This window comes from Magnolia sinica, chromosome 16, assembly GCF_029962835.1.
Source record: "Magnolia sinica isolate HGM2019 chromosome 16, MsV1, whole genome shotgun sequence".
Classification (NCBI taxonomy): domain Eukaryota; kingdom Viridiplantae; phylum Streptophyta; class Magnoliopsida; order Magnoliales; family Magnoliaceae; genus Magnolia; species Magnolia sinica.
Window position 1 is genome coordinate 11441265 of NC_080588.1, and position 27555 is coordinate 11468819.

The 27555-nt window shown below is 40.6% G+C and overlaps 1 protein-coding gene across 3 annotated transcripts in view; it reads right to left on the reverse strand.

Moving 5' to 3' along the window:
* Positions 1 to 27555, reverse strand: part of LOC131229794 (serine/threonine-protein kinase 1) — a 126020-nt gene that overhangs the window by 56416 nt on the left and 42049 nt on the right. For all 3 annotated transcript variants that reach the window (XM_058225813.1, XM_058225812.1, XM_058225814.1), the window contains exons 5-6: positions 15043 to 15133; positions 3268 to 3320 (exon numbers count right to left, since the gene is read on the reverse strand). In XM_058225813.1, the coding sequence (XP_058081796.1) occupies positions 3268 to 3320; positions 15043 to 15133 (144 nt within the window). The remainder of the gene's footprint in view (positions 1 to 3267; positions 3321 to 15042; positions 15134 to 27555) is intronic.

The window sequence follows — 27555 nt, forward strand, 5'->3', positions numbered from 1 at the left end:
GTATGAGATATCTAATTCAGGTCTTTGTTTTCTTTCCCAACAATCATTGATAAGTTTACCATTTACTAGGACAAGGGATGGGTGCTTCCTGTCCAAAAACTTACTTTACCATTCAACTATAGTTGTACAAAGCATGAAGCAAAGTGTCAATAGATTCACGAATGGAGAGGGGAACCGTTTGTTTCAAAATGTTAGCAATTATAAACAGCTAGGAAGCAGAGGGAGAATGCATCGAAAGTGCTATTGGTAGCAGGAGTGACACCTGGTTAGAAGTTAGGAATAAAAGTATACTAAAGTATCATCCCATAAAATAAGTAGAAGACTTTTCGAACTAGATGAAAAGTTGATATTGAAAATGCCAATAAAATATTTGGTTCGAGAACTACAATATCAATCAAATTTTCTTGTTACATCAACAAATAAATACCGTTAACAAAATCAAAAGATGCCAAGAAAATATATATCAATGATTTTTACTCTAAGCTCCTCAAGAAGTTAAAAGCTATCCTAAACTTCCTACTCAAACTAAAACAAAAGCCCCTCTCTTGTTGAAAGTGATAATTACCCTAAGCTCCCTGCAGCTTGTTTTGGTGTTTTACATTCCAAAAACCCCCCTCTCCCTCTAATTACCTCCCTCTTCAAACACAACCAATCTCTCTAGAGATGAACACAGAAGGTTGTGGTTGTTTTCTTTTCAAATGACTTCTATATGTTTTTAGCAGTTAGCCAGTTACAAAAAGATAATTTTTTTTTCCCAATGTTTTTAGAACTGAGCTTGTTCATTAAACCCTTACTGTGAATTTTGCATAAATCCAACCTAGTTTTTTTTTTTTCCCTAAAATGTGGAAGTTTTAGGATTGAAACTAAATAAACTCAAAGTGGGGATTTTTTTTATTACTCAATTGCTTTCTTAGCTTAAGAGAGGGAGCACTTTCATCTCCTCAACTTCTCTTCATCAATTGTGAAAATTGCACCTTTGGATGTTCCTACCCACAATTTGTGGCTTGTGCGATGGTTATACCAAAAGAGATCTTTTCCCTTTTTTATCATCCACTTGTTGGCTCCTTTTGGATGGTTAGGATCCTTTTGGGGAGATAGTATGGCGCTCATTCAGGTAAAGGTGAGTTGCATCAGATGAACAATCATGATCATCAAATCACTGTGTCATGCAATGGTGATGAAGGATGGATCACAATTCTAGGTTGTAGTAATGAGACAAATTTCTTTTCTCTTTGCCTTTCTCAAGGGAGAGGACAATGGGAAATTTAGAAAAATGAAATGTTTAATGATGGACAGTAGGGTTATAAATGGGCCAGGCTGGGACCAGGCAAAATCAAAATTTTGAATAGGCCCGGCCAAGCAATTCAAAATCCGAGTTGAAGCCAACCCCAGGCCCAGTAATGAGGACATCACTTCACGTACACCTTTGCATACGTATCAGAGGAGGAGGGGGGCCGCACCGATTTCCCTATGGCTAGGCGAGTACCCGTGACCGTGTTAAAGACCCCATGTGCATGTATGAGCATCTGAAAGACCCCACAGTAGGAAGATGCACATTGGTTACTTTATGGAGTGATCAAGATCGTTGGATTGGAGGAATGTGACGATCGGGTCGTGGGATCGCATGGATCATACGATCGGGCCATTGATTGTAGATCATCCACATTAGTTTTTTAGATTTATCATCTTTTAGGATTTAGTTTTGATTATTTTATGTTTGGACACCTTTATGTAGGGCCATTTTTATTAAAATTCATAAGGCAATGTGTTATTTGTAATTTTGAAACTTCTAGGAACTATAAAAGAAGTTGGGGTCGTGAGTGACCCTCCCCATTGGATTTTTGTGAAAATAAAATAAAAAAAGCTTTGCTCATTTTCTTCCTCTCCTTCCATCTTCATGAGATTTGAAGATACTTCCATGTGATTTGTAACGGATATTGGTGTGAGGCTAATCTTCATCAACGAAGGCGCGAGGTCTCCATCTATCCCCACATTATCATCGTCATCATCCCTTCATTCTCCATCAAGGTATTTTCTTCAAAGTTCTTCGATTCTCTCATCACAAATCTTCACCATCTTCTAAACCTAACTTTCCCTTACCGATCAACAATCCAAACCCTAAAGGGCTTAAACCCATCCAACCTAGCCACACGTGTGACCATAAGACCACATGTGTGAATCCCTCGGGTTGGCTGTACGGCCACACCTTGTCCCTTTTGGTTTCCTATCACCCTTGAAGCAAAACCCTCTTCTTCCTTTCCCTAAACCCTAACCTAAATCTAGAAATCCACAACTTTCCTATTTTCCCAAACTACCAAACCCTAACCCTCTCATTCTTCAATTCACCCAAAATCCTTACACCCCTTCTACCCAAAACCCTAATTCCATCTCCTAACATCTAAACTCTTTAACCAATTCATCATATTTGATCCCATAAACCCTATATCCTAGATTTTCCCAATCTCCCTAACCCTAATTTTACCCTAGGTAGTATTAGGTCTTTTACTTTGAAATAGGCTTTACCCTATGCTAATTAGATGTCCCTAAATCTATTAGATCCTAGTTTCCTTTATTTAAAGATCTTGCATGACGATGTTTGGTAACCTAGGCTAGGATTATGCGTGATATTCTTATGGTTTTCTTGGTATCAGTGATGATAATGGCAAGTTTTATGTATTTTGGTTAATTCCTTTAATTTTCCTACTTGATCTCACAAAATATTTGGTTCATGCATTGGTCCTACATCACCCAGCCTGTTGACAGCCCCAATGGCCAGGGAAGTAGCGGTCTGAAATAGGGAATTCTAATTTTGATAATGGGTTGGTAGGGAGGTCTGGGTAGTTATGGTATTTAATAGTGTATAAATATATATATATATATATATATATATATATAAAACCACTCCAAGGATCCACAATCATTTTTTTGGTTCTCAAATTGCATCCCTTGTTGAAAAGCATGTAGAGAAATATGCTGAAATGCACAGAACTTCCCATAACAGTTGGAGTCTATTCTTCAAAAGTAAGAAGGTAAATAAATGATGACCGTTATGTAAGTTACCTTGGCTAAATAGTTTGAAAAAGGTGTTTCACTTTCAATACTTTCAAAAAGGTATTATTACATGGCTCCACCATTACTTTCTAGAATGTGGAACAGAATTTTCAAACAGTGGGGAAACCAATGAACACGTCATATTGATTTTTGCACACACTAATATCCATTATCCACAGATAAAATTTAACTGCATTAATAGCAAAGGAAACCTACTGTGTTGCGCTTTGACATTGTCCTAGTAAGCTGGGCAGCAACACCAAAATCACCTGTGAAAATTATTGTGGCAATAAAACCATATTTCATGTGTCAGTAAATTATTTCACTTATACACAATTACAGATGTTTTTTTTTTTTTTTTTGGAAAGAGAATAATAGACATAATATAGCATCAACAATGTTAAAACCAAAAAGGGTTACATGAAATTTTGCTTCTTTCAGAATATGGTACAATAACATAATACAGATAAGCAGATCCATGCCATGTTATCAGCTGTGCTTAGTCATAATCAAAAGTCTAAAAGATACATTACTCTCTTTACCATTAGTAGGATGATTTACCTTATACATTCTTGGCTTATCACCGTAAGTAATGTAATACTGTAATTTGGAATGAATAAATAACAAGCTACCCAATGGGATTTGTATGATTTGAATCCCCATTTTCTTGTTTTCCTCTCTTACATAGCATTCGATGTCAGTATCGCTGCAAGTTTTGTTGGCCGGGGATACATAAACAATATTGATATCGCCAACAAAAAGAAATGCGTGGAAACATTGGGCAAATATGGGAAAATGGTGGAATTTTTCAGTGAAACTTCAGGAGATGCTAAAATACACATATTTGCATATTTGGTAATCAAAAATTACAAAAGAATGCAAACATAATAAGTTACCATTTAATGGGGGCCCAAAAATATGTGCTATTGTAAAAAATCAGTCCAACCATCCCACCAATCCCATCTATCCATCTAACTATCCATCCAAGCATCCAACCTTCCATCCAAACATCCATCGATATTTCAGAATATTGACAACACATGATATTTTACCAAGAAATTGTCAACAACTAAAAAGGAAACAAAAGACTGTGATCTAGATATCGCCCATGTTGAGATAACGACAGTATTGCGATATTATCGATATTATAGTCGACAATTTGAACACTACATACAACCATTAGCCCATGAAAAAATATTCAAAAGGAAATTTTTTTTAATAAACAGATTTTTTGTGATATCATACATTGGCAATACAAGCGACACTTGGAATTTTTACAGTCGAAAATATTGGCAATATCCATACATTGGCGATACTTAGATACATCACCAATACCAGGAATTTCTGATATTACTAATGTTATCAGTATCACTACTACTGTTATCAGTATCTTCGAGCTGGAGATACATATAATATCCGGGATATTTCAATAATCAGGGATGCTCCAAATAATGCTCTCACATGACATCTTAGCATTAAAGCAACAAAGCCCAAGATCTAGTTTTCCAAGGATTCTCCTAAGGATGGGAGATCACAAGTAAAATATCATGGAAGCTTCAATAAAAGGCGATCTATAGTGGCATGTAGTCTTATGTATGGACCACAAAGTTGTATATTTGGTGGCAACAGTTGCATGGCCTACATTTACAATTCTGGCCAAACCATAAACTAAGTCTACATGTATCGAGATTAGTGGTTTATTTTGACAATTTTTTTTAACATAAGTTTCATCCTTTATTTTCAGGATATTCAATGAGCTCTATTTCTATTCCGGTGAACTATGTGTACAAGAATTTCCAGACCTAAGATCGATAGGTTCAATCATATCCAATTCTCTATTCTTGGGTTTCTTGGTCGGTTGGACCATTTTTCTCACGTACACAGAGAATTAATATGATCCACAGCCCCTTTCGTTGGTAATACCAATTTTCTCATAATCACTTTACTCAAGTTTACATGGAAGATTTGCAGTTGGACCACCAAATGATGTTGTAATGGCAACTTAAATAAATAATAAGCAAAGTATGCAAAAATTGTCACGTAACAGCCATTAATAAATAGTTACATAATGAAAACGGCATGATAACAGCCATTAATAAATAGTTACATAACGAAAACGGCATGATCGTTATGCAATATGGGTTCAAGGTTTAGGGTTTAGGGTTTGTAATAAATAGTTACGTAACGAAAACAGCATGATCGTTATGCAATATGGGTTCATAAAGGTCTGTGCTAAGAATTTTGGACTGTAACAGTCCCAAAACGGTCCATTATGGCGTCGCGTAAATATAAGTCCCCTTTTGAGGGTTGCTTTTCTTTTTTTCCCCCATTTCTCCTCCATTTTTGACATGTTTACTTCTTGGGACTCTTTTTAACCCATTTTCAACTAGATTTGTATAATCTTTGAATATTAAGACACAATATTTAAGACATTTTCAAAGAATCAAAGATCCAAGGCCAAATTTGGGGAAAATAAATATATATATACGAAAAAATTATTTTTTCCTTGCTACAAACTTTTTTTTTTTTTTTAAAGGTGATGATTTTATTAATAATGGTTGAACCAAAAGAATAACAATTAGACCGAGAATGAGGAAAAGAAGAACCGCCACCAACTATTTTTTATGTTAAATCCCATCCCATAACATGAGATTTAGCCCTATTAAAAATCACCGCAGCCCTCCCACTAATGTTGCTATAACAATGATTGTTTCTCTCCCCTAAAATGAACCAAATTCCAGCCAACAACAGAAGCCTCCAAATCTCCCAACCTTTCCCACTCCACCCCATGCCAAACTAGAAACAAATTCCCATTTGAGCCCAGCATCACCCAAAACACACCAAATAAGTCAAATAAGCTTTCCCACTTTCTTTGGCAAATGAGAAATGGATGAAGAGATGATCAAGCGACTCCTCCATCTTTTCTTTTTCTTTTTAAACATTACGAAACTTCATTAAAAAGGTGAAAACTGACTCCTCATTCTTGAAACAAATCACACAAACATTCAGAGACACCATCATCCTCTTTCGAAGGTAATCAATGGTGAGCACCTTGTTCCAACCCACAAGCCAAGTGACAGCAACAACCTTGGGAGGAGCCCATTAATGTCACATGTGAGCGGTGAACCGCTCCTTCCCTTCAGAGGAAGGATCAACAATTAACCTATATATAGAGCTAGTCGAAAATCGACCAACTTCTCTTTCACCCACTCCATCGCATCCTTTCTTCTGTCAAAGGAAAGACTCTGTGCAGCTGCTCTAAAAGCCTCACAAACTCTTCTGACTCATAGCCTGACAGGCTCCTACCATAAGGAGCCCAAATCACCTCCCTACCTAACAGGTAGAAGCACCACGCAACCAGAATATCCACCTCCACGGCTACTCTAGCTTATCTTGGAAATTCTTCTCTCAATGCTTTTTTGCCCAACCAAACATCTTCCCAAAACCGTATATTCTTACCATCTCCCAAGGAAAACCCACCCCCTCCGAAAACTTTAATCTCAGATTGACTAGAGTTTTTGCGCAAGAGTTTTTGTCTCAAGCTTTCCGGGTCCAAATAACTTCATTCTTCCACATATAAATCTTGCCTTTAAGAAGTCTTGAAGTTTTTGAAATAGCAAGACATCCACAAACCCTTCCACCTCAAAGGAAGACCACCACTCCTTTACCCACTTCAGGAATCCCTAAATCTCAAGCCAAGAGAGGTCGAACCTAAATGGTCGCAGAGCCCAACCTCTCTAATCCACCTCCAGAGCAACCGAGCAATGATCGAAGGTCGGTCTAGGAAGACCCCTTCGATGCACTAGTAGAAACTTCTCTGCCCAATCCATGGAAAATTAAAAACCATTCCAAATTTGACTTCATTACTCTTGCTTGCCCATTAGACCAAGTGTATCTCACCTTCGACCATTTCGTTTCTAAGGATCTAATTTGAGAATTCTTTCAAGCTTCTAATGATACAGCAACAGCTAGACTTCTCAGAGGTGACTCCTCATCACTATCCCCAGAGGTGACCCCCAACATTCTCCCACATTCCCCAAGGCCATCTTCACCCATTTCATATCTTCACTCATTTCATACCCTGAGCCACAGAAACGTGCCACTCATTCCCCCCTTCAAGACAATAAGCATTGCAGCTAATTGACCTTACAACCATTCGAGTCTCCTCACCAAGCTCCACTGCCGCTTATAGCGAGGGTCACCTCCAAGGTCTCTAGAAGCCCTTCACCGATCAATTGCCCTTCGAAAGGAGACAGATCCATCACAACTGACTTTGAAATCCAGTATCGACCTTGCTGGCAATTGCTCCTTCCTACCAACTTTATAAACCACCAAGGCCTTAGCAACTGGCTCTAGTAGGCCCCTCGAATTGAGTCTCAACCCCTCCCTAGAAGATTCGGATATGCGAAGAAGAAAAACAGGTAGCAGAATCACACTCCAGAGTAGGCATTTGCGACTCCACTGGCCCACAAGCTCTCCCATCTACAACGAGAGCCTCCCCATAGTTGGAGGAGTCTTCCAATGCAAGGAGTCAAAAAACTCCAGCCACAGGTATCACCTTGTAAGTTGTTGCACACACAAACCGCAAAGGAAAACAACTCTACACGTGAAGCCTCCACCACACAGGTGAATGTGGATTCGGAATCACCTGTCGAATCATGAGTGGGACCCCCAGCTGCTTCACAGACCCTCCCCACCAGCTCATGTGTCAGTCACCTCGAGACAATCGTCATTGCCATGCAAACATCCTCCACCACATGCAACCAGCGTAGAGTCGCCGCCACCTACCCCCTACAACAGCAATGGGCGCGCACCCCCCACCCCAAAAAAAAAAAAAAAATCTCGTGCTCCCACAACCCCTCCTCTTCATCTAGTGTTCTGCAAGAGCACCGATCTTGAGCTTCATCTTCCTTCAAAGTTGTTATCGGCGAATGCTCGTGGCCTACATGCAATGCATGGCACCCCAACCTATGTTATTTGACCTCCAAGTCGATCCTTGGTTTCATAACCACTCAAATCGACAGCTAATCATTCTTGACACAAATGGAGATTTTCTCTGGTAGCGACTCGAGCTTTTTCTTCCTGAAGTAGATTCTAGTGAATCAAAGCATCTTGCATCCTTCCATCCTCAAATCGATCGTACTACTTGACCAAAACTCAAGTTCACCACCATGAAAAAATCCATGATCCAAAACTCCCACGAGAGCTCCCATATCTAATACCATGATTCTTCCCATCCGAAGTCCGACAATTCCTCCCACCTGTAAATCTCCCAAACTATGTTATCCTTGAACAGATTGCAAGCAAAAATGTTGTCAATGTTCACCTAAGGGGAAAGAGACATCCAAATGGAAGAGTGCTCAAGTGCCTAATGACTCGTCTTCTTCATCCACGCTGTAGTTCTACGACAACCAATTTCCCACTTCCTCATCTGAAGCTCCTGGTCTGACGAATGCCACCAAACACCATTAAATGGATCTCCATGCCTAGTCGAGCACCGTCAAGTTGATGCTCACCTCTAGACTTCCAGCCACGACACTTCTCTACACCCATCTATCCAACAGGGGAGAGGAGATGTCGCCATTCTCCTTGACATTAATGGCCACATCTTCGCTACTCGAGCATCCAACCAGTGTGTCATGGAACGATTTACACCACCCCCCCCCCCCCCCTTTCCTTTCGCTTATGCCCCTTCATGGTAGGTGAATCTTCCCCTCCTTTTTCTAGATTTTCTTTCTTCTCTTCCCCTCCTTTTTCCTTCCTAGTCCCCTTCTACTAGTTCATCTAGTTTACTACCTCTAGCTGTATTTCACTTGATTTACCTTAAGTTTTCTTCCCCTAAATCGAGCTCCATTCATGACTTTAATTGCTCCCTTCATATCTATTCCCACCCCACCCCCCGAAAACCTCAAATCACTGCCAATACCCAAATACTAGGAATGATAACCTCTTTCACTTCCCTAAACTTCCCAAAACCCATCTAAAATGCAGTTCAGACCATTCCTCTCAAAAATTAATAACAAACATTGACAGTAGCTCCTACAGTCCTTGGTTTCTATGCCCATGGATTGCTCAACCTTTGACTTCCCATTACAACCTGTTGAGATCCATTCACCGTCCCCCAACTCATCAATTCCTTTAGCTTCCACAGATTGCCCAACATCGTTGTCGTTCTCTCCTGCACTGAGGGTTCCCATTTCATGCTTAGTTTCCATCACTTTCCCTTTTCCTCCAACATTGACCAACTCCTTACCATTATTGTAATGAAAGAGAAAAAGGAGCGGAAATTCCTCTAATACAGTCATTCCTTGTTTGCAAAGGGCTACATTATCACACCAACCAATACCATAAAATCAAGAATTATATTACCAAATCGACAAAATCTTTGCTAGATTTGTGTACAAAAATATATGGCATAAAAGCTTCGACTAAAGTTAACTCTGCTCTATTAGGGAAGTGGCTAAGGCGCCTTGGTACCGAGGCAGGAAACTGGTGGAGGGAAATCATAATTGAAAAATATGGGCTAGAGGGAGGGTGGCTCACCACGCCCTCCTCCAACTATCGTGCCTCCTCGCTTCGGAAAGTTATCTCCAAGCTTAAGAACCTCTTCCCAGAAGGTGTCTCTATTAGTCTTGGAGATGGTACGAGGATAAGGTTCTGGCTTGAGCAATGGATTTTAGACAGACCCCTCTTCTTTATTTCTGAGGTTAGCCAGAATCTCCCCCAATCCCTCTATCTTTGTTTCTGATTGTTATTCTCTCGTTGGCTTAGGGGCATGGTGCCCTCCTTGTAGAAGAGACCTCAGGGAGGAACAATTTGAGGATTTTCTAGAGGTTCTTCAGCTTCTCCATGGCATCCAACCTTCCTTCGGCAATTTCTCTATTAAATTGTTCTTCAACACCATTAGAGGATCTTCTTCCATTCAAAGTTTTGAATTCCCTTCCTTCATTTGGTCATACAAAGTTCCCCTGGAGATTTTTGCCTTTCTCTAGCTTCTTGCAAGAGGAAGGGTTTTAACAGTGGACAAACTTCAACGTCAAGGCCTTGTTCTCCCTAACATATGCCTTTTGTGTCTGGGCAATGCGGAGTCCATCCCTCATCTTTTCCTTCATTGTCCTTATGCTACTAGAGTTTGGTCAGCTGTCTTCAACATATTTCAAATCCCTTAGGTTATGCCTGGTTCAATTCTTTTTGAAATGTTCGCTTAGAACAGATTGGCCCTTAAAAAAGACCAAAAAACGGTGTGGAAGTTCGCAGTCGTGGCTACCTTTTGGGCTATTTGGAAAGAAAGGAATAATCGTTGCTTTCAAGATATTGCACCCTCCTCTTCTTCGATTAAGAATCAGATAATCTGGGACCTCAAGGATTGGTTGTTTAGTCTAAATCTCTTAGACAGAACAGTCATCACCTACATTCTGGATTAGAACTGTTTTGCTTCTAATTTCTGGTCTTCATGTTGGTCTTCAAGTTTTAAAGTAATTTTTCTAGGTTTTTCTTCTTTTTTCTTGTTTTGTTTTGTTTTGGAGTTTTCTGGCGCTTTTGCCTTTTTAATATATTTCTTTGTATTCTTCAAAAAAAAAAAATTTGTTTGTATAATTTTCAATTTTTTTCTACTTTTACTACTTTAAAAATAATTTCTAGCAATTTTCAAAGAAATTTACTTTTTGTAAAATATTTGGAGGGTAGATATTTAAATACATGTGGAGTTTCAATCTAGACATGCACGCACTAAATCAATTTTTTTTCATCTCTTTCTTTTTTTTTCTCTTTGTATTTTTTGTAATCTCGGGCCATTTTTATGATGAATAATGATAGATCAAATTTCATAAGGGTAATAAAAACTTCGGCCCATTTTGGGGGCATTCAAGTGGTCCAAAATCAGCCCGATAGTAATTTTGATTTTTTCCTCAAAATTCTCGAGGAAAATGGTATCAAATCAAGGTATTCAGTAACAATAATGATAATGGTTGATTTGATTAACCATGTACCGAATCTTTCAAAAAAAAAAAATTTGATTAACCATGTAACTTTTATAATACAAGCCACAACTGTCATTACACACCCGGAACAGCCATTACGGCCTCGTAACAATAATATATATATATATATATATATATATAAAAGGAAAAAAAGATAAAAAGATATTGGAATTTTAAAAAATAAAAATAAAAAATGAAAGGATCTGAAATACATATTCCTTTCTTAGTTTTAAACTTGTATTTGATGGTGTGATGGGCCATTCTTTGGCAAGAATGATATCTTTGGTTGCCTGATACTAATAACCTGAGACTGACTTTAAAACAGTAAACTCCCATATTTAAGCTTCCAAGCATCTAATATCAATATATAATAAAGACTATAAGTCTATGTATGATTAATGATTAGTTGATGACACAATTATAGGTGGTGGATTAGGGCCCATTTATATAAGTACAACAAAACAAATACGGAAATTGAAGGATCTAGTATCTCCTAATATGGTCCACTCTCCTTTAGTTCATCGAATCCCAAATAATTTTGTATTTTGATCCTTCATCTAGTTTAAACTTAGTTTTCAAACTTCATGATTGACATAAATAAAAAAGTGGGAAAAGAGTGAAAATTTGAAAATAAAAATTTTCAAAATGGGCCCTTTATGGTCGTATCCGTCTGTAACATCATATCTTCCCTGTAACAATGCCGATACAGCCCATTTCTTCATAACAGACTAATTCACCCCCATATCGCATAATAGGGTGACCTTTTCCTTTACGTAACAGCCCCTATGGTCGTAATGTAACCATTTTTTAATATCATGTATCAAATGGTTGGAGATATGCATTAGCAAGATGAGTTCCACAAATTGCAGGAATTTTAGGTTGTTTTGGAAGCATTCGAGTGGTCCCAAATATGTCCAAGACATTATTCATCCAAATTTTAATTTTAATTTTTTTCTCAAATTTCTCAAGGGAAATAGTGCCAAATAGTTAGGGACATGCATTAGTAAGATAAACCTATGAATTGCAAGAATTTCAGCCCGTTTTGGGGATATTCGAGTGGCCCTAAATTGGCCTAAAACTATTCATCCCAATTTAATTTTTAATTTTTTCCTCGAATTTCTTGAGGGAAATGATGTCAAATGGTTAAGGATATGCATTAGTGAGATGTGGGCAGTAATGTTTTTCTATTTATCTTTGTCATTTGACATCACTCTATTACTTATGAGTTCACTTCATAGTTCATGCATTAACATTTTATGGACTTATATAGGCATATTATGGTTGCTTGCGGTAAAATAGTGATATAAATATCAATATAATTGTTTCATCATTAGATTCATACTCATATAATCTTATTTATATTGAATCACGTATATTAGATATTTAGAAAATTAAATATAGGAGTTTTGAAGTCAATTTAAGCCTCTCAAATTAATAATATTGTCAAGTAGCCTGAGATAATATCCTTACCAAAGAATGTGCCATTAAACCATCATAAACATGTTTAAAACCATAAAAGAACGCATATTTGGATTCCTCCCTTTTCTTTTCTTTTCATTTTTTTCTTTTTTTTTTTCTTTTTTTTCTTTTTTTTTTAAAAAAAATTTCTAATATTTTTTCACATTTCTTTCTTCAAAGAAAAAAAAAAAGAGGACATTTGCGAGGGTTGTAACGATTGTTACAGCCTATAACGTAACATTTCAATGGCTGATCATTACGCTGGCCGTTACCATTACTGAATAATTCGTAAATATGGCAAGATACACTCGCAACTTTTGTTAGCAAAAGGCCCATTTACATCCATGCATTGGTCAATGCCAGTGTTTTAAATAGTGAATAGCATGTAGTGTAGAGTTCACGCCTCTGAAGCATGAGACATAAGCTGCATAGCATGTAGTACTTCTAGATTTTTCATCAAGGTTGCGCATGGTTGCACCAATTTCATGATATTCACCAAATTAGACTGATTAATAATGAAATTTAACAAAAAATCATGATATTTAGTGCAACCAAACACAACCTATATAATAGGAAAGGGTAATCGTACAAAGTAAAGAAAGAACGACAAAGAGGGTCCGTAACGGAACATAACAGCCATTACATAATGGTAACGGCCATAACCGTTACACGTTATTGGGCCAAAACGGCCATAACAGAAAAATTGCCCACAACAACCCCATAATGGTCCCGTTTACGGCCCATAACAGCCTCGAAACAGGTTTTTCCAAAAATAAAAAATAAAAGAAGGTCGTAACGGCCCGTCTCGTAACTGTTGGAGTAAACCAACTCCTTATCACACCACAACGATGTAAACCCGAGCCACAACAAACCCAGATCAAACCCTAGGTATTAGAAATTTGAATTTAACACCACTGATAATCCATGCACTTTGCAAAATCACAATAAACGAAGATAGAACAATATAATAAAGCAGATGACCAAACCAAAAGTAATCAAACACAGAACAAATGATATTTTACATGGAAAACCCTTGTGGGAAAAAACCACGGCAGAAAGCAACAGAGATCTCAACTATAATCAAAACCTTAAAGTACACCACTCACCTTCTTTGTTTACAGGATCACCCAATCTCCCTTTGCGATGCACAACCCTTGGAAAACCCTTTCCAAGCCCTTACAAATATTGGAAACCCTCTCACCTCGCAAACCCTTGCCCTCCGAGAGTAATATGAACATATTATAAAAGCCCTAATCCAAACCAAACTTAAATACCCTGATTTGCATAAAACTGTGCAATCCAACGGTCGCACCTTCAGTCGATCGAGCTTTCAATAGATAGTCACGGTCGACTGTCAATAGCCCACGATCGACCGAACTGCTCCTGCAGCAGCTTGGGAGGCAGATCTAAGGCATCCTGTTCAATAGTAACGGTAACAGTGGTGGTTGTTATGACCATTGTTACCATTATAGAACACCTTTTATTAAAGACACATCAACATCTAACATTTGGTGACCAAAATAAAATCTCCGGAAAAAAAAAATAAAATAAAATTAACTCAACAAATCATAGAAAATGGTATATCCAAATACTAATAGAGGCCACTAAAAACACACCAACAACAACACTTGATTTGATCACGGCTTCAACTATGGGAAACTAAGGCAATCCAGTAAATATGAAAGAGATAAGACAGCTATGTGAGACACCAAACTTACTTGGGAATGGCTGGTAAACACTTCGGAAATAGTAAAAAATTAATGTAAATAAATAAATAAAAAGGAATCATGTTGTGTAAGAGAACCCTAAAAGAACTCTTGAGAAACACAAGCAAACAATTTTTCCAAGATCATGCAGAGTTTTGAGTCGATAATTTATGCATTGTCGTTATCCATAAAAAATAATAAATAATAATAAATAAATAAAATTGTTTTAGGCATTCCCAAAAATTTTAGGAATCAATCAGGAATCCTCTTACAAAAAAAGATCTTGAAGCAGGTTTACAAATGGGTTTATTCAGTTATATTTGTTGTTAAGCAGTCATTAGATTGCACTCGTCTAAAGTCAATAGATGTTTTCTCTTTTCGTTGCCCCAGTACAGAAATACTGCAATGGAAAGTTGGAAAGAGATAAACTTCAAATAAAGTCGTCCAAAGAATCTACAATCAGATTCAAGTTACAGCACATTCAATGAAGTAAATTCAATTATGCATACAAGTATCACATGACATCAATGTAGCATAAAGAGTTGAGAGAGAGATACTCGCGAGAAATGTAAATCTCATAACATTTTTTTTTCCTTGAGTAAAATAAAAAAATAAAAAATCAATTGAAACAAATGTACATTGAAGAAGAGGGAAAACCTTATGTAATCTGAAATGCCATTTTCAATATTTCAGAATTTATTACATCTTCTAGATTCTAAAATGGTAAATGACTTTTGACTTGCCAGCTCTAGTCTAAACTATATTGCAAAGAAAATGATGAGGCACTCAACATAGACTTTCTTTTGCCAATAACTATGTCAAGTGCGTTCATATTGAGATTTACTTACCAAGTTTTACCTCTCCTTGGTCGGTGAGCAAGATATTTCCACCCTTTATGTCTCTATGGACCTTGTAAATTGAGTGCAAATACGATAGACCCTACATCAAAGTAAATAGAAGTTCCAAGTCACAAAAACAAGCACTCATGGATAAAATTTCATGTAAATACTTGATATCAATTCAATCTTGGAAAATTAATTTAACCCAAACCCTCATTGACTCTTTTTTCGGCCACGCATTGTAAAAGCATTAATTACTTCAGCTATATAGACTAAAAAGAGAAGAAGAAGAAGAAGCTGAAGAAGAAGAAGAAGAAGCTAAAAGGCCAAAGTTTTTGCTCAACTCATTGACTTGACCAAATGAAAAACCTTCAGCTAGTCATCCTTTTCCGTAGAAGTCATTATAATAACAACCAATAACCCAAATAAAACTTAAAGACATTTTCTTTTATCCCACTTGAAATCATCTTTCAGTAGATCCAACAGCCAAGATGGACTGAAGATTTCACCGTCTCTGGTGGAAGGAGAGGCACCATAGTACCTTGCCAATTGCCATCTAGACACTCAAAGAACTGATTGACTACAACCCCTTTATTGACAACCAGCGAATACAAAATATCAAGCCTCTTGCACAGAAGCACATCCACACACCAAAGGTCTAGCCAAAAACACACTGTAAACCATCCCCTACTCTAAATCTGAAATTGTTAGAGAAGAAAAATTGAGCATACAAAATAGAACTTAATGCAGGGGCATTTTCACACTGGGCTCGAGTGGGGTCGGCTGTTGGATGCAGGGGCATACTCGGGGTGGGTGACCCATGCGATTTGGGGCCCACAAGGGAGGTCTCGTGTTCGAGACTCCTTACCAGGGGTGATTAATGCGCATTTCACACCGGGCTCGAGTGGGGTAGCTCGTGGGATGCGGGGACACACTCGGGGTGGGCGGCCCATGTGATTTGGGGCCCACGAAGGGGGTTCGGCCGATGTCCTAACCCATGAGATGTGTGGCCTGGGCTATGAGATAAATGGATTAATTCGTCATACTCTAACAGTTCGAGCTTTTAGAGCAAGTGGTTAATTGTCCTGCATCAATTTGGTATCAGAGACTAGGGTTCTTGTAGGGGAATTTACCACATAATTAAGGTTTAGTTTATTTGAGTCCTTCATGCATCCAATCCATCATATATAGGTGCTAGAAAACCATAGTCCCTGATATATGTAGCTGAATTTTAGTAACAGTGTGTAGTCTCCTTCATATAGTCCCGTAGGGTTATTTAGTTTTTTTAGATGCATATAGTTGCCATAGCAGGTCCTTAGGATTGAGTTAGCCTGTGTATGCCCACACGTACAGGTCGCGGTTTTGGTTTGCACCCTACTCTAAACATGAAGCAACTACAAGAATCAATGGCCAACTTAGCCTAGCAGGTTGAGTCTATGTCTAAGCGCTTGGAACAACGCATAGACCAACGCCTTAACCAATTTGATGATCGCGTTACTCAAATAGAGGCCTCCCTCAGGGCAAACCCCACCATTGGGAAATATGCCCATTCTCAGGTAGGTGATCAGGAGATTAGACCAAGGAATGGAGGCGGCCAAAGAGTTGGTCATGGGCGCGCACCTGTGCACCCACCCCATGAGGGACATCATGACCAATATGACCCAGATGCGCAACTCCTCAAGGGAGTTAGAGTAGATGCCCCTACTTTTGATGGCCACTTAGACCCTAAAGCTTTTTTAGATTGGTTGGCGGATATAGACCACTATTTTGAGTGGTATGATATGTCGGATGCTCGACGAGTCCGATTCACCAAGATGAAGCTTGTGGGTCAAGCAAAGAGGTTTTGGGTGACAGGTGAGCGAAAAAAAGAAAGAGCGAGAGAACTCCCAATAGTCCATTGGGGAGAAATGAAAGAAACGTTGAAAGAGAAGTACCTCCCTTTCTCTTATCGCCTGCAGTTGATTGAGGAGTGGTAGTCTCTTCGACAGGGTTCCATGAGTGTTGCTGACTATATTGAGAAATTCGAAGAGTATTTGACCCGCTGTGAGGTTGATGAGGACCCCGTACTCACCCTTGCTCGCTTTAAAACAGGCCTCCGTCCTAACATTAGGAGAGAATTGCTTGCCAAAGACATAAACACTATCGAACAGTTGTACCAAGTAGTGTTAGATGTCGAGCAATACCTTAGAGCATCTGTGGGAAGGCAGTTTGACTTTCGCGAATCCGATGCCAAGGCCAACCCCTCTGGGGCTAGACCTAACACGGGATTCCAAAACAAACCTTCCCCTAATGTTCAGCCCAGACCTAAGGATGATAAGGGTTAAGAGATTGTCAGGTCTAGTTCACGTGGAAGTGGGGACACTAGGTGTTTTAGGTGTCAAGGGTTTGGTCATTTTGCTCACCAGTGCGGCATGAGAGAGGGCACCAAAGTACTCCTTATTGATGGGTAAGTAAAAGTAGTGCCCCCAGAGAGTGATAGTGAGAAGGAGGAATATGAGCCAGTCGGAACCCCTAGTGATGAGGAAGAGGAAGCACAAGAGTCTGTGACCCTCACAATTGTGCATTGCGCCCTGGCTCAAGCCAAGAGCACTTATGACTGGCGCCACAATACGATCTTCTACACTTATGCAAAATGTGGAAAAAAGAGCTGTAAGATGATCGTGGATAGTGGTAGTTGTGCCAACGTGGCATCGACTAGCACTGTGAGTCGTTTGGGCTTGAAGCTGGAAGCCCATCCTCAGCTCTATAGAGTCTCCTGGGTTGATGAAACATCCATTCCAGTCTCGCACCGCTGTCTTGTCCCTATTCAGTTCGGATCATATAAAGACACAATTTGGTGTGATGTTGTTCCTATGGATGTGGGCCATATCATTTTGGATAGGCCGTAGCTCTATGACAGGGATGTTACCATATTTGGTTGTTCAAATGTGTGTACATTCTGGTTTGAGGGCAAGAAGGTCAAGCTAAATCCTCTGCCACCCAAGAATACAACTGGAAAAGAGTTCACCACGCAGAGTGGTGTGAGTGGCCCGAAAGAAATGAAGGAGTCGAAGTCCAAATCCAAACCGCTCCATATTTTGAATGCCAAAGACTTTGAGCGAGAGACGGAGGCAGACTCGATGATATACGCCCTTATGGCTAGGGAGTGTACCAGAGACTAGCGTAGAGTTACCCACTAAGGCCATTCAAGTAGTACATGAGTTTCGTGATGTTTTCCTGATGATTTACCGAATGAGCTTCCCCCTATGAGGGATATACAGCATGCTATTGATTTAATCCCTGGGGCGACTCTACCAAACCTCCCGCATTACAGAAAGAATCCGAAGGAACACGCTGAATTGAAGAGGCAGATTGATGAACTCCTAGAGAAGGGTTTCATTCGAGAGAGCATGAGTCCGTGTGCCGTGCCCGCCCTTCTTACACCTAAGAAGGATGGCTCATGGAGGACGTGTGTTGATAGTAGGGCCATCAACAAAATCACAATCAAGTATCGGTTTCCCATACCGCATCTTGATAACATGCTAGATATGATGGTCAATGCTACTATCTTCTCAAAAATCGACCTCAAAAGTGGGTATCACCAAATCTATATACGCCCTGGTGATGAGTGGAAGACAGCCTTCAAGACAAAGGATGGGCTATATGAGTGGCTAGTTATGCCTTTTGGGTTAACTAATGCCCCAAGCACTTTCATGCGTGTGATGACCCAAGTGTTGAGACCCTTCATGGGGAAGTTCTTGGTCGTATACTTTGATGATATCTTGATTTATAGCATGACTAAGGAGCAACACCTCAACCATTTGAGGCAAGTTTGTGGGATCCTTAAGGCCGAGAAGTTGTACGCCAACCTAAAGAAGTGCGCGTTCTTGTCTAGTAGTGTGATCTTCTTAGGTTTTATTGTGTTAGCTAAGGGAATATCGGCGGATCCCGAGAAGGTCAAGGCCATCGTTAATTGGCCTGAATCTCGCAATATTCATGAGATGCGCAACTTTCATGACTTAGCAACTTTTTATAGGCGGTTTATTTGAGGCTTCAGTTCCATTGTGGCTCCCATCACGGACTACATAAAAAAGGGAGAGTTTCAATGGACAAAGGCCGCCTCGAAGGCCTTCAAAGAGATAAAGGTCAAGATGACCGAAGCTCCAGTCACGCGACTTCCAGATTTTTCAAAAGCTTTTGAAGTCGCATGTGACGTGTCAGGTGTCGGCACAGGAGTACTTAGCCAAGAAGGGCACCCTATCACCTTTTTTAGTGAGAAACTGAATGAGGCGAAGCAAAGATATTCCACCTATGACAAGGAATTCTACGCGGTAGTGCAATCACTACGCCATTAGCGACATTACCTATTACCACAAGAATTCGTCTTGTTCTCAGATCACGAGGCCTTAAGATACTTTAACTCTCAGACGAAATTAAGCCCCAGGCATGCTAAGTGGGTTCAATTCCTTCAAGAGTACACTTTTATGCTTAAACACAAGGCCGGTGTAGAGAATAAGCCTGTCAACGCGTTGAGTCGTCGAGTCGCATTACTCAATTCCATGAGCATTGAAGTTACGGGCCTTGAGCGCATCCAAGAAGAGTATTCTGAATGTCCAGATTTTGGGGTTGTGTATACGTCTTTATTAGAGAGTCCATCAGGAGCTGACAGTGAGTATTTGATTTTGGACGGATATTTGTTTAGGAGTGACCGCTTGTGCATACCACGCACCTCCCTTCGCGATTTTCTTGTCTGGGAGTTACATTCAGGAGGGGTTGCAGGTCATTTCGGTCGTGACAAGACCATTGCCCTGGTGGAAGATAGATTTCATTGGCCAAGCCTCAAGCGGGACATGGCCAAAATTATAGGGCAATGAAGTACTTGTCAACTGGCAAAGCAGAGGAAACAGAATACAGGATTATATACACCTTTGTCAGTCCCATTCATCCCTTGGCAGGACATCAGTATGGACTTCGTGCTTGGACTTCCCAAGACTATTCGAAAGCATGACTCCATATTTGTTGTCGTGGACCGTTTCTCTAAAATGACCCACTTCATTCCTTGTTCTAAGACCTCCGACGCCTCTCATGTTGTCAAGCTATTCTTTAGTGAGGTCGTCAAACTGCATGGGTTACCAAAAACCATAGTGTCTGACCGTGATGTGAGATTCATGGTAACTTTTGCAAGACACTATGGCACATGATGAATACAAGGCTCCAATTTTCTTCTGCCTACCACCCTCAAACCGATGGCCAGACTGAGGTGGTTAATAAGAGCCTAGGGAGTTTACTTCGATGTTTAATAGGGGAGCATACCAGGACATGGGACGCCGTACTACCCATAGTCGAGTTTGCATACAATAGTTCTGTCAATAGGTCCACAGGTCTAAGTCCTTTTGAAGTCGTTACTGTTTATAAACCTGGGAAACCTATTAATCTTGTCCCTATATCACTGTCCCATAGAGTGTCAGAGCCTACGGAGTCTTTTGCGCATCACATTCATTCATGGAATCAAGAAATCAGGCAGAAGATCACTACTAGTAATGAACATTACAAATTTTCTACAAACCAACATAAACGTTTCAAAGAATTCAATATTGGGGACTCTGTGATAGTCCGCATCTGGCCCGAACGGTACCCTCCAGGGGCCGTTCGTAAGTTACACACACGTAGCGCTGGACCCTTCAAATTTATAAAAAGAAACGGTCTCAATGCGTATGAGATAGATCTTCCACCTTCTATGGGAATTAGTTCCACATTCAACGTGAAGGATCTAGTTACTTTTCAGGGGACCACTAATACTTTGTCCGGCCCTTCGCCTACCCGTCCTCATTCCCCATATTTATCCCATGAAGCATGGCCCCTTCCCTACCCATTTTCCCAGCCTTTACCTCCCATACCTACTCTTCCTGACCTTTCTTCCCAGCCTCTACCTCTCATACCTACCATTCCCGACCCATTTTCCCAACCTCTACGTCTCATACATACCCGTCCTGACACATTTTCTCAGCCTCTACCTCCCATACCTACCCGTCCCGACCCATTTTCGCAGCCTCTATGTCACATACATATCCTTCCCAACCCATTTTCAGCCTTTACCTCCCATACCTACCCGTCCCGACCCATCTTCCCAGCCTCTACCTCTCATACCTATCCTTCCCGACCCATTTTCCCAGCCTCTACCTCCCGTACCTAACCTTCACACACCCAAAAAGGAAATAGAGGATATCCTGGACCATCAGATAGTTTCAATGTCGGACGACAGGATTCAGAAGTACCTGATTAAATGGAAGTCACGCCCGGCTTCAGACAGCACGTGGCTCACTGAGGAGCTTCAGAGACTTGATCCTGACATCCTAAAGTGGTTCAGGAGTTTTATTTCGGTAGTGGCGAAATCTTCACAGCCGGGAAGAATTGATGGGGACATCACGTGCACACACGCACTCACACCACCACCCCTACGCACGTACATACGCAGAAGGACCCCACCATCGATCTGGCTCGATGACGACATCCAGGGAGGGCCTCCTAGCTAGAAAACAAGTTTTGGTTCAAAAAAAAAAAGTGGGCCTGATAGTCAAGAAAAGTCCATCATGGGATCTCATGATCGTAGCCCACACGTCGGATTGATTTCATATTTTAGGTTTTGCTTATTGTTATTATTTAGAACATCGTGAACGCTTTAGATTTCTCTGTTTGGTTTTTATTTTAGTTTATTTCATCGCCAAGTAATAGGTTGCGCAAATGGTACGAGTTTTTGGGGTATAGGGTTTTCTTATAAATAGGCATCCCTTGTAACTTTTTTCATTAATTGAATATTAATAAAAATTCTGCGTTTTCCTACTCTCTGAGTTGTGAAGCCTAATTGGGTACGAAGCCCTCCCTTCATCGAAGGGCTAACTACCGTGGTGCGAAGCCACGTCTATCCTGATCCGCCCTTATCTTCTATCATCCATACTTCCCACCTTCTTCCATCCATATTTCTATTCTCCTACAATCATCTACGCTTCAAATCCATCTTATATTGCAGCCATTTTTCTCTTTACAACAGATCTCCAGAATCTGGCCTGCAGGAGGGTTGAAACTTCGGCGGAGCACCACGCACAAACCGTACATCGGATCAAGCTGAGATTTGGGAGTTTTGGAGTCCCTCCCTGGCCGACCAGGGCCAAGGTGGCCTTTTTCTAAATAGTGGGTCCCACACACGTGCGGCCGAGATCACACGCACATGCGTCTAGGCCATTGTTGTTGTCCACGCGTGCGGTACTTCTCTGGTTCATCTCTCTCCTCTCTTTCACTCTGCTTTCACCCAAAATCCTTAAACCTAAACCTAAATTACTCAAATCTCTAATTTCATGCCCCTTTTTTTGCCCTAGGGTTCCTCGATTTGAAATTGGTGAATCCCTTGGATGAGGGACTGATTATTATGCACGTGTGGATGATTATTTCTTATTTTTTAGTATCGTTTGGTTCATAATTTTTATTGATCCAGCCCTATCATGTGTAGGCCTGGACCCGCATAGATTTCCCTTAATTAAATGTTTGGACTTTCATGTGGGATATGGAATTTGTGTAATTGTTTCTAAACTAATGTGATCTTAAGCCAGAAATCTCGCATATCATATTTAATTTTCATGTCCTGCATCAAATTGGTATCAGAGCAGGAGGTCTCATGTTCGAGACTCCTCACCGGGGATGATTAATGCAGGAGCATTTTCACACTGGGCTTGAGTGGGGTCGCCTGTTGGATGCAAGGGCACACTCGGGGTGGGTGACCCATGCGATTTGGGGCCCACGAGGGAGGTCTCGTGTTCGAGACTCCTTACCAGGGCTGATTAATGCGCATTTCACACCAGGCTCGAGTGGGGTAGCCCGTGGGATGCGAGGACACACTCGGGGTGGGCGGCCCATGTGATTTAGGGCCCATGAAGGGGGTTCGGCCGAGGTCCTAACCCATGAGATGTGGGGCCTGGGCTATGAGATAAATGGATTAATTTGTCATACTCTAACAGTTCGAGCTTTTAGAGCAAGTGGTTAATTGTCCTACATCAGAACTCTAAATAAAAAAACCAGCACTGCAAGATCAACAGACATTCCACCCATTTTCGCTTGCACCATACTATGCCCCTAAAAAAGCTCCTAAAGACTCCCCCGTTTCCCACTCTCCACCCCAACTTACCCAATCAAGCTAAATTGGTTGTCTTTACATTTTTTAGGCCTGGGCAACCATACCTGATTGGGTTACAAATATCTTCCCACACCACCAAATGATATTTGTGTCTTGGTTGTATTTCATAGGGATTGCTTTTGAATATAGTCAACTTTTGCCAGTGACCTTAACCGAACATTTAAGGATAGAATTCAGCCAGAAAGCTCACAAGGACTGATTCAATTAGAGATATTCTCCCACCCAGTGTTCAAATTGTCGGCGATATTATCGAAATATCGCCGATAATTTCGGTGTCGCTGCACTGGCGACACCGAAACCCCAATATTTCGTTTCGTTTCCAGATTTCGCCGAAATCTCGCCGATATTATCGATATTTTCAAGATCAGGACGACATATCACTGTTCCCACCAACCACGGGTGGGAACTGTAGCCACCAACCCACTTTTATCAATAAAAGAGGGGGTTGTCAGCGAAAAAATCACAAAAAACATAAGAAATACCTGTTTTTTCGCCCGGATTTGGAGGAAGACGCGAGTTCAGCTGCTCTTGAGTGCAGATCGACATTTCCGGTAAGATTCAACCCTAAAAATATCTTCTTTTTTCGTCGAAAAATCCTCTGCAAGTTGCGGAAACAGCTTGCGGGCCGAGATCTTGTACAAAAATAGAGGTTTTGTTTGATTTGGGATGAGGGAGAGAGACTTTCGGGTAGAAAATCTCGGAGAAATCGGTGGGAAGGAATGAAATTTCAAAAATTTCGAAAGGGGAGAGGGAATTTGGGGTTTTTATCACGAATTGGGGATCGGGAGGGCCGCGGGCAGATGCGTACTCGGTTACGCGGTACGCTCTTATCGTACTGAGTAACGCCGTGGGGCCCACCGAGAATGCATCTAGTCTATCCATGCGGTCCATTCGTTTTTCCATATTGTTTTAACGGTTGAGACCAAAATTTAATGGCACCAACAGATCAAGTGGACCACACCATTGGAAACAGTTTGAATAATGACTTCCACCGTTAAAACTTTTCTAGGGCCCACAGTGATGTTTATTTCTCATCCAACCGTTCATAAGATCACACAGACATGGATGAAGGGAAAAAAAAAATAGAAGTTTGATCCAAAACTTCTGTGGCCCCCAAGATATTTTCAACGGTAAATGTTCAATTTATACTGTTTCCTATGGTGTGGTCCACTTGAGGTTTGGATATACTTATTTTTTAGGTTCAAGACCTAAAATTATCTGTTGGACGGAGTGGATAAAATACATAAATCATGGTGGACCCCACAGGTGGGCTTGGACGGTGCAACCTCACTGGGTTGCACACCACCCCACCACGAGCTTGGGCGGCTTGGGCTCTGGGTGCATGCTGGTGCTATGTGGGCCCCACCACGATGCATCTGTTGTATCCATTCTGTCCATTAATTTTTAAATATTATTTTAGAGCTTTAACCAAAAAATGAGGTAGATCCAAAACTTAGGTGGGCCACACCACGGGAAAATAGTAGTGAATGGATATCCACCATTTAAATCCTCCTAAGGCCCACTGTACTGTTTATTTGACATCCAATCCGTTAATTAGCTCATAAAAACTCAGATGAAGGGAAAAAACAAAGATCAGATTGTTCCAAAATCTTTATGGCCCCCAAAAAGTTTTTAATGGTCATGGTTCATTCAACACTATTTCTTGTAATGTGGTCCAACTGAGATTGGGATATACCTTTTTTTTTTCTAAATATCATAAAATTATCTATATAAATAGATGGACGGCATGGATGAAACACATACCTCATGGTGGGGCCCACAGAACACGGCAGGGGAGTAGCCTAATCCCTTTCCGCAACGTGCGGACCAGGGACGCGGATTTCCTGCCGAAGACCGTCCACTAGCTCAGGTGGGGCAGGTGGGGCCCACTGTGATGTTTGTAAGAAATCCTCTCCGTCCATCGATTTTGTGATTTCATTTTAGGACTCCTTTAAAAAATGAAAGATATCCAAAGCTCAAGTGAGCCGTACTAAAGGAAAATGTGGTTTGGAAAATTCCTACCGTTGAAACCTTTCAACAGTGATGTTTAGATGCAAACCATACCGTAAACTTTGTTGGACCCACCATAAATGCATGTGGTTCATCCACGCCGTTCATACGTTTTTAAAGATCATTGTAGGCGTTGAGACCAAAATTGAAGTATATCCACACCTCAACTGGACCATACCACGTGAAACAGTGGAAATATTTATTTTCACTGTTGAAACCTTTCTAAGGCACGTGGTAATGTTTATTTTTCATCCAACCTGTTCATAGGATCTAACAGATATGGATGAAGGGAAACAAACAAATATCATCTTGATCTAAAACTTCTGTAGCCCTCAAGAACTTTTCAACGGTAGAAGTTCAACTCACACTGTTTACTTTGGTGTGGTCCACAAGATATTTTTATAGGCTTCTTTTTTTGGCTAAAGCCCTAAAATTATCGGGTAAAATGGACGAACGGGTTGGATAAAATGCATGAATGAAGGTGCGCCCCACAGAGTTTACTCAATACGCTTAGGGTACCCGGGGGTACACCATCCGAATCCGCCAGGGGCGCTGGGAACGGATTGGCTACTCCCCCTGACACCTGCACCGTGGCTGGTGGGCGGTGCTTTGTGGGCCCCAACATGATGTATGTTTTTCATCCATTCCGTTCATCCATTCTTACAGATCATTTTAGGGCTTGATACAAAAAATGATTGGAATATAAATCTTAGGTGGGCCACACCACAGGACAAAAATAATGAATGGATATTCACAATTAAAATCCTCCTAAGGCCCACTGTACTGTTTATTTGACATCCAATCTGTTGGTTTGGTCATAAAGACCCAGCTGAAGGGAAACAATAAATATCAGCTTCGTCCAAAACTTTTATGGCCCCCAAAATGTTTTTAATGGTCAAAATTCATTCAACACTGTTTCCTGTAATGTGGTCCCCTTGAGATAGATATACTTCATTTTTTTTTATCATGTATAAAATGATATATAAAAATATATGGACAGCATGGATGACACACATACATCATGGTGGGCCCCATAGAGCACCGACCACCAGCCAATGGCTGGTTTCAGGGGGAGTAGCCAATCTGTTCCAGGGCGTCACTGAAGTGACGTCACCAAGCTTTGTGGACCCTGCCATGATGCATGTGTTGAATTCATACCGTCCATCCATTCAGAGAGAGAGTTTTATGGCATGAGAAAAATAATGAGATAGATTTAAAGTTCAAGTGGACCCCACCATATAAAACAATGGGGACTGATCCACCGTTCAAAACTTCCCCAGGCCAAAGAAGTTTCCCATCAGGCTGATATTTTTGTTTTCACTTCATCTATTTCTATGTTAACTTATGAATAAGTTGGATCTAAAAAATACATAATGGTGGGCCTTATAAATGTTTCAACGGTGGGACCCGATTAGGGAAAAAGTGTTAAGCATCTATTGGTAGTATGGTGCACTTTAGCTGTATAGTACCTGATTAAATGCTTTTATCTTTGCCATCAAGCAGCTCTCATCTCTTTACACGTGTGCACGTTTAGAAAATCTGGACCGTTCATGTGTTGGGACCTGTTATTGAGGGTCCATAGCCCATTTTCGATACTTGTCGGATATTCTCAGTATTTGATCAGAGAACTTGTTATTGCCATTGAATTTGTGGACGCTCCCTCTAATTGGCCTGGATCATCCATCCATTCAGTTACCAATGTTCTAGATCTAATGCTTCATCAATAGCTTTGAAGGATGAAGCAATATGCTCGATTTAGGAACCTGACTTGTTCAGGTTACAGTTGGTACTTGTACAAGTAAGGCCCATGATTCAGTGATCTAAGCCATTGATATGGTGGGCCAAATGTGAATGCTCCATGCATCAAACTTGCGATGGAAGAATAAATACATCAAGGTGGGCCCCATAATCAGGACCGCACTGTCGTGGATGAGGCTGGGGCTGCACATGCACATGCATTCATAAAGTAAAATTCAATCCATCCGCACTTTTTTTTGTCGATTATTGCAAATTTGTATACTACTAGGGAGCACAATGTCGTCTGGATCGGGAAAAGGAGGAGCAAGGTACATAGGGTGGAAACATGGACGGCCAGTGGAGGGGAATAAATATGGAGCCATATGCAACTATTGCGGCCAAGTGATACGGAGTGGGGGAGTGTCTAGGCTAAAAGAACATTTAGCAAGGGGATACAAGAACGTGAAAGACTGTCCAAGTGTAACAAGGCCAGTGAGAGAGGAGATGAGAAGAGTGTTGACTGAAGCGAAGTCACGCAAGCTGCAACAAAATGATTGGGAGAGGGATATGAGGGAAGAGCTACGAGGCACTAGACGGGGCGTAGGTGCTAT